The sequence below is a fragment of the Cavia porcellus genome, unplaced genomic scaffold (assembly GCF_034190915.1).
Source record: "Cavia porcellus strain 051 isolate PalLab524CR breed Dunkin Hartley unplaced genomic scaffold, mCavPor4.1 scaffold_6, whole genome shotgun sequence".
NCBI classification, from domain to species: Eukaryota; Metazoa; Chordata; class Mammalia; order Rodentia; family Caviidae; genus Cavia; species Cavia porcellus.
Window position 1 is genome coordinate 49,522,291 of NW_026947489.1, and position 8,157 is coordinate 49,530,447.

The 8,157-nt window shown below is 43.3% G+C and overlaps 1 gene segment (V, D, J or C); it reads left to right on the forward strand.

Annotated features, from left to right (window-relative positions):
- Positions 1 to 449: 449 nt before the first annotated feature.
- On the forward strand, positions 450 to 7,823 carry LOC111758451 (T cell receptor beta variable 2-like). The segment is given in 4 exon segments: positions 450 to 545; positions 642 to 980; positions 1,971 to 2,118; positions 7,700 to 7,823. Coding segments are annotated over 4 exon segments (660 nt in total).
- Positions 7,824 to 8,157: the final 334 nt, after the last annotated feature.

The window sequence follows — 8,157 nt, forward strand, 5'->3', positions numbered from 1 at the left end:
CCATCCATTCAGCGGGGAGCTCACGCTCTGTCCATGCTCCCCTCTTAGTTCTCAAATGTCCCTGCTGATTTTGAGCCTTAGATTCTCCCTGGATTATCTCTACACACTAAGACTTGTGGGGGCATCTACCCACTTTTGTCTCTGTATTCTTCAAATTTTAAATAATCAGGTCCTGAGAGCTTCTCAAACAAGACTTTGCACCGGCTGTCAGAGAAGTGAGTGGGTTCTACTAATCCATTCAGGTTGTATACACTGGTTTGCTGTCCTGAAACCCAGACAATGACACTGTTTAACACAAGCTGCACACTGGAAGACACTCTGGGTCCAGCCTTGGGGCTTCTCATGTCCTTGATGTCATCCAGGTTCTGTTTCCTGTTCAGGTGCACACCTATGTCTGTGGCGCATGACAGGCTGTGACATCATCAGATCTCTTCCTTTGTACTGCTAGCAACCAGCGTCCCAACTGGGACAGACCTCAGACCTATGAAACCCTACCATGGATATTATTGTCCCCTGCTGGGTGATCTTTGGTCTCTTTGGGGCAGGTGAGTCCTGGAAGCTCCTATAGTTTCCCATTCTGCCTTCACTAGGGATGCTTCCACTCTTTCACCTCATGATCTTTTTGCTGTCATTCTCCACAGGGCATTTGGTACCTGGTGTCAAGCAAACTCCCAGCCACAAGATCACTGAGATGGGACATCCTGTGACTCTGAGGTGCGACCCCATTTCTGGTCAAAATTACATCTACTGGTACCGACAGACTGCAGAAAGAGGAATGGAATTTATGGCTTATCTTTATGACAATGACCCCATGGACAAAGCAGACTTTTTCAAGGATCGATTCTCACTAGAGAAACCTAAGGGATCGCACTCCATTATGAAGATCCAGCCCGTGCAGCTGGGAGACTTGGCTGTGTATCTATGTGCCAGCAGTGCAGCCACAGCCTCACACAGACATTTCCTGTCTCTACAAAAACTCAGTACCTCCCCCTCTCCCTGGAGTCTGAGCAGTCCTTCCTTCCTGTGGAGTCAGGGATGTGTAGCTGGTGCAGTGGTTGCTTCTAACAGAGGCCAAAAATTAACCCTACTCATCAGAATAGTCAGTAGAAATAAAGATAACTCAAGCAATGTTATTTGACAAATACTCACAGAAGGTGGCCATGAACCCAAGTATGTGACAAATGTGGCCACAGAACAGACCTGGCTTCAATACATTAATAAATCTTACGTGCTTTCTGGGTTTCTGGCTGTGTTTTTTCTATGTAGCAAACATACCTTCTCTCTTTAATTTAAACAGGCTTTCTATAGAGGAAGGGCTTTTGTGATCCAGATAAAGATTTTCTGTCTTGGACTAGATACCAAATCTGAACATCATATAAGGGTTGGAATGGAAAATAGTTCTAGAACAGTAGGCAGCAGAAGCAAAAGCCCCTGAGGACTCTGTACCCAGGACAGGGAGGCAGGCTTGTTTAGCGATGCTGGTTACCCACATGAGTGTGAGCTCACTGCAGATGCATGCTTACAAGAGTATGAAAGTCAAAAGCACAATGGCAACGAGCTGAACACTCCCTAGGTGATGTGTGGAAAGAACCCCAAGTTCTTAGGGCTACCATCTTCTAATGGTTGGCAAGGGCTGATGTATGAAATACTTTATGAGGAAAGCTCCCAATTTCCTAACAATAAATCGTGTGAATCACAAGTATTCACTTGAAAAACTAAATAGGAAATTCTGTGCTAGGCTAGTCGAGTACCTCAATTGATTACATGCCTATTTATCCACTCACTCTTTCATTCACTATTCTTTCAATAAAGACCTTTCACCCCAGATATTGAAAGTAGGTCTGTTAGTATGTTAGAATATGCTATGACACAAGAGAAAAAAGATCACAGAACCATATTCATTGCAGGGACCAGTGTGACCACATCTGGATTTTCCTTCATGATATAAAGTCATCAGATCTTCTTCAAAGGGTTACCACTAGGACAGAAGGAAAATTTGGAGCTGTACAGTCTCATATTTGACAGGAAGCCTGTAGTTAATCATTCAAAGTGGGGGACATATGAGGGTGAAGATGGTGCTGTTGATTACACACGAGCAACTGACATAGAGTGGAGGAGGTAATATCTTACCCATGTGCCGGCCATGGAGCCCTGTGACTTCCCCTCAGAATCCTGGGTAGGAAGAAGCCCCAACTCTGTGTGGACTCTGATGCTAGCTGACTGCAAGTTCCTGGCCTGTCGCCACCTTCCTTTTGGACACATGGTCTCAAGAGAACAGAGGATACTCCCGGTTTAGGGTTGGAAGACCCCTGCTCTAAGTCTGTCACTCTTCCAGTGGGTTTCCTTTATCTTCTCTTAGAAGAGGGAAGCCACATGCTGAGTTTGGTCTCTAAAATAAATTAGGCTTCTAAATTACAGTCTGCTGTGGGAAGCCTTGTAATTGGCTACCACTTTATATCTGCTGGCTGCAGCCACCTTAACTCTCCCTAAGTGTTAAGTTTGGTAGTTAAGCTTCGCCCCTTGCCTAGCTTGTTTGGCCCATTCAGGGATTATGTTAATCAGCCTGCTTTATGAGCCTGTGTATGAGAAATTTGAATTAACCTATAACCCTCAGTCTTGCTACTGTTGCTAATTTACCTGCTGACATCTCAGAACCCAACTCCCTCCTCCCCTAATACCATATATATTTGTTACTCTTTGAATAAACAAGACTTGATCGGAATTCTGTGTTGTCTCCATTTTTCGAGTCTCTTGTCCCTTCTCATCCCCTCTCCCCCTCTAACGTCTACCTTGACTCACCTTCAGGCCAGGACAGTCTAACTTCCTGAGATTAGCTCCTCTTTAAATTAAGGTAGTAGGTACCTCCATAAGTAAATTAAGGTAATCTCCTAAATTAGGGTATGGCCCTGTTTTATACACTTGGAAATTGGGGTCCCATGTTGCTTATTGGTTACATTTGAAAGATGGGATTTTGAAAGTCCTTGATAAAGACATCCCTAAATCAGAAAGCAGCCAAGAGGGTTATCGAACCCCTTTCTCTTCTTTTCTATTCTACTCTTTTTTTCTTTCTGAGACGGTGATTGACTACGCAATTCAGGCTAACTTTGAGCTCACTATGTAGCCCATGCTAGTTTGGTACTCATTATAGTCTTCCTGCCTCAGCCTCAAGAATGCCCCCCCCCACACAGATATGTACAAATTATATTAAATCTGACTCATTAGCATTGAGTGATACAAGCTAATTTAATAAATACCTCCCAGAAATACTCCCTCTCAAATAACACTTACAGTAGACATTCTTGAAACTAGAACTTTATATTTTTAACATCAAGTCATTGTTAGAAAATTTTTAATCTTTAGTACTATCAATGGTTCCTCCATTAGTGGCTTTCATTAATGAATGTGAATTCCCATAAATATAGAGACTAATGTTTTGGCTAATTTGATATTAAAAATAATATACTTAAGAAACATGACATTTAGAGTAAAAGTGAATCCCACCATAAATTAGCACCATAATTTCAAAAATTCAAAACATAACATTCTAAGGCACATAAAGATTGACTGCTATAAAAATCAAAAGGAAAGAAAAAAACTAATAATAAGTGTTGATGAAGATGTGACGAAAATGGAGTCTTGGCATTGCTGGAGAGAAATTAAGAAAGCTCCCATTCTCCGTTAAAGCAGTATAACAATTTCTTAAAAGCTAAAGATGGAATTACAGTATGATGTAGCAATTTCCTCTCTGGATATACAAATGAAAATACTGAAAACAAGCACTAGAACAGATACTAGTACATTAATGTTCATAGCAGTGTTTTTTTCCTGTATCCAAAATGTAGAAACAAACTACCCACCAACAACTGAGTAGGTTTTAAAAATGTGATGTAACCTTGGTTTAATTGTGCCCACCTATAATCCCACACTTCACTAGGATGAGAGAAAAGGATTGCAAGGTAAAGCCCAGCCAGGAAAAGTTATCAAGATTTCACTCAAAATTTAAAAAAAAAAGAAGCTAAAAAAGACTGAGCATGCAGCTCAGTGAAAATGCCCTGGATTTAATCCTCAGTGCTGCTAAATTACTGTAACATAGAATAGGAATATTATTCAGTGTTAAAATGGAAAAGAAGTATGGACACATGCTATGACATGGAGGAACATCAAAGACATTGTCCTGTGGAAAAGAAACCAGATAGAAATAAAGATAGGTGTCATGTAACTCCAGTTATGTGAGTTATAAGATTAGTCACATTTATAAAGAAAAGAGCATGGAGTAGTTGTTACAAGGGGCTTGCAAGAGGAAGGCAATGGGCAGTGTTTGTTTAATGCATAGAGTGTCAGTTGGGGATGAACTGGAGATGGATGGTGATGACTGTTATGTAACAAAGTGAATGTTGTCAGTGCCACTGAACTGTACATTTCACAAGGGTTAAAATTAATTTTAATTTTGATTTTAATATCAACAGCAAATCCAATTCAAATGGTTAAATTTTATATAGCATATACTTTAGTCAAAACCTTTACACTTTAGCTTTTAGAAAACATGATCTCTGAAAAAAGGTGAGTTCAAGGCAAGCCAGAAAGATCGATTAACCCCAATTTTGAATACATAAGTCACGTGTTAGTGTTTTTCTATCTTGCTCCCTATTTCTTAAGGAAAATTATTGCTTATGATTGATTTAATACAACTGCTAGATGTGAACAACTAAGCTGAAAATCTATGCTGGAGGTTCTGAGGCATCTTGAAAGAGGCTCTAAGAAATAAAGAGAGGAAGAAAATAGGAAAAACCTATGTTCTTCCTTATGAAATGTCTGGCATAATATCAAGACTTTTTCAGATGCTATGAAGTGAATCCGTATGTCACAGGCATGATTGTGCTGAGCCATCCAAGGAAGCACCAATTTCTGGCCATTTGATATGACTGGGTTAGAATGCTGCAAATCCATCTAGGGTTCTTTTGTTCAGTGTAGACCAAAATTAGAAATGGTCTAGATACAGCTCTGTTAGCATCTCCGGCTCTGGACTTTGAATCCAGCCCTTTGAATTCTCAGCCCTTAGTGCTAAAGCTGTGGACTGAAGGTGACCATGTGTCACAGATGGACTCTACCACTGAGAGATGTAGCCATTGGTGACCACTGGTCAACATTGGCTCCTCCTGCCAATGTCCGATGTCACCACCAGCTCATGCTGGTTGTTCCCATGTTGGTCTCTGTGGATGATCTCTCTTGATTTTTACTGCCACTGTTTGGTGGTCTTCACAGCTAGGGTCCACAGGAAATTTTTTTTTTTTTGCACTTCTAGCTCTTTTTTAATTCAACCCCATGGCCCAAGATATTTTGGGATAAAGGTCTAAGTAGATTTACAAGACCTTCCTAAATCATAATATCTGAAAAATGAATCACAAGTAAATTTGCAGGACCACCAGAGGAAGGTTTTATCTGAAAAAGATCTGTGTTATAAGAATATCAGGTTCCAATCTGAGAACTGTGAAGAGAGAGCTGCTTATATAGGACCAATAGGTCTGTGATTGGTTCAAATTTAAGTTCACTGATTGGTCAAAATTGAATTCCACTATTTGCTTCAAATTCCGGGGCACTGCTTTGGACCCAGCTGCCATGAACCAAATTCTCTCAAGCTGTGAGCCAAATTAGACTGGACTTCCTTTAAGTTGTAGATGTTGAATGTTATGCCCCAGTCATGCAATTCGTTTACATACATTTAGCTTCAATTTCCTCCACAAGGGCCCTCTCTCTCTCAATAGAATAAGCTTGGATACTAGAATTCAAAGTTTTAGGGGAACGTAGAACACTGAGTCCCTAATGTGCCAATACTTATTACCCACTGGTCCACACAGTGGGGCACTGTGGCACTATGGACTTCCCACTGTCTGTGGGGAGCAGTGAACAGAGCTGGCACCCAAGGACATAGAAGGTTCAAGAAGAATGCTATTTCACACTTTCATCCACTCATATTTTTGATGGCACATACAGTAATTTGTGGTGTATTTCCACAGGAGGGATTCAGAAACTCCAGCTATACAATGTTTAGAAACCATTTGAGATTCAAAGAGATAAGGAAAGTTTTGGTGATAAATTAGGCTGGCCTGCATGCCTAGAGTAGCCACAGGCAGCAGAAAATCTGCTTCCAAGGTGAAGCAAGGGAGCTGTGGGGTACATACATGGCCCAGCTTCGTCCAATGTGGAGCACCCTAGTGTAGCTCTCTGTAAGTTGTCTTATTGTGTCAAGAAAAGATCTAACTGGGGTTTTGTATTAGCTGAGCCCCAGAGACATGGTAAGAAAAGTAAGTTGTGGGGGCATCTGTGGAGACAATGACATCCAAGAAGTGATATCACATTGTAACCTCCAGTCAACGAACAGATGACAACCCTAGCCTTGAGGATGAGAACCTTGAGCAGCATGACAGTGGCTCAATTCTGTCCTATTGTGCCATGAGTTCTAGATTTCTCTGTTAGTGGGTGTTTGTCTCTTTGGAGGAATTAAGTCGTGAGAACAAGGGCTGCTTCACCATTCTGGCTTGCTATCTCCTGAATCTTCCACTGTCCGGCGCCGCATCTGTCCCGCAGAATGAGGCACACGAACACTTTGTCTCTGCAGGCTCCTTTATTGACTGGGCTACAACCTCAATACACGTCCGTCCTTGACGGCTTCCTACGTGTTGTGCGTCGGGCACTTCCTATACTTGGGCTTATATAGCTAATGTTATCCAATCATGGGATTACACGTGGGGACAGGCGATTGGGCGGCAACAAGGAAGCAATCAATCATTACCATATATGGCGAGGACAGTAAGCCGAGCAAGAACCAGGAAGCAGGATGTGTGCGCCATCTTGGGCACACGATGGGCGGGGGAGCAGCGAGGCGGTAGGCGGACGCATCTTGTGGCTATATTCTCATGGGTAATACGGCAGGCTCCCAACATCTCCCCCTTTCTTATTTACAAGGAAGGACAGCGAGACCTTCCAAGTGACTACAGAGGTCTGTACCCCGCTGTGCATGGCTCTGAGGTCATCCCCCAGCACAGGTTGGCCACCCCCGCGTCGGAAGGGACCTCCAAGCCTCATCCTTTTGTGCAGGGCTAGGGTAATTCGGATGAAACCTAGATGCATACAGACATATAGCCTGACATCTCTCTTCAAAAACCCCAAGAGTAGAATGTCATGCAGTACCATCTGGTCTCGCACCTTGGTGCCTCTTGCTGTCATTGTGTGGAATGGGGCCTGTCTTAAGTTGAGCAAGGTGGGGTACCTCAGTCTTACCCGTCTTTGGCTCACCCATCCAGCATTTTATAACTGATGCTCTGCGACATGGAGGAGATATGCAGCCGCCTGGCTACTGGATGGGCCCCCCTCCGCCAGCTGCATTGCCGCCATAGCTGTGAACTTGACCTGCTGCTGGGTTTGCATCAAGCGGTCTAGCAAGCATTTGACGACCACCAACCCCACCAGTATGGCAACAACAATCAGAATCCAAGTAGTCAAATTGGGCCAAGAGAACCAGGAAGTGACATGGTCCCACAAACCTTTTAGGACGTCCCTCAGGGTAGACAAATCAAACCTAACTGGGTTTAATTGAACCTTTTCTATCTCATTTAACTCGTGATTAACAATCACAGACAGATTATGAAATTTTGGCAGATAAGTGTCCTGTAACCACGCGGTCATAGTTTTGTGGTTTCAGTCAAGTTGGTGCGAACGGGAGTGACACACACCCGGAAGGACAGCCACCTCTGGTCGCAAATTTGAGTGGCGACCTGCCACAAGGCATTGATCTCTTGTCCGATGAGTTGGATTTCTTCTTGTAGCCGGAGTATTGCTTGGCTGTTTAGCTCTATCTGTTGCCTTTGAGCCTTGATGGTCTCTCGTGTGGCGTTGCTCAGCCGATTGACTGCATCCATGGTCAGCGCGAGCTGCTCGGAGGTCCATGCCTGCAAAACAGCCTGTCCCACTGCAGGGACAAACAGAGAAGAGACCACCCCCGCTGCCTGCCACAATCAATCTTTTATCCCTCTTTTAGTTCTGGTTGGTAAGGAAGAGAGCGAGATCTGCTGTGAGACCGGTCCAACCCAGTCCTGGGCTTGCACGGGAATCCAAAGATAACTTGGGCGGTAAGCTAGAATGGCGAAATTAGGGTAACCA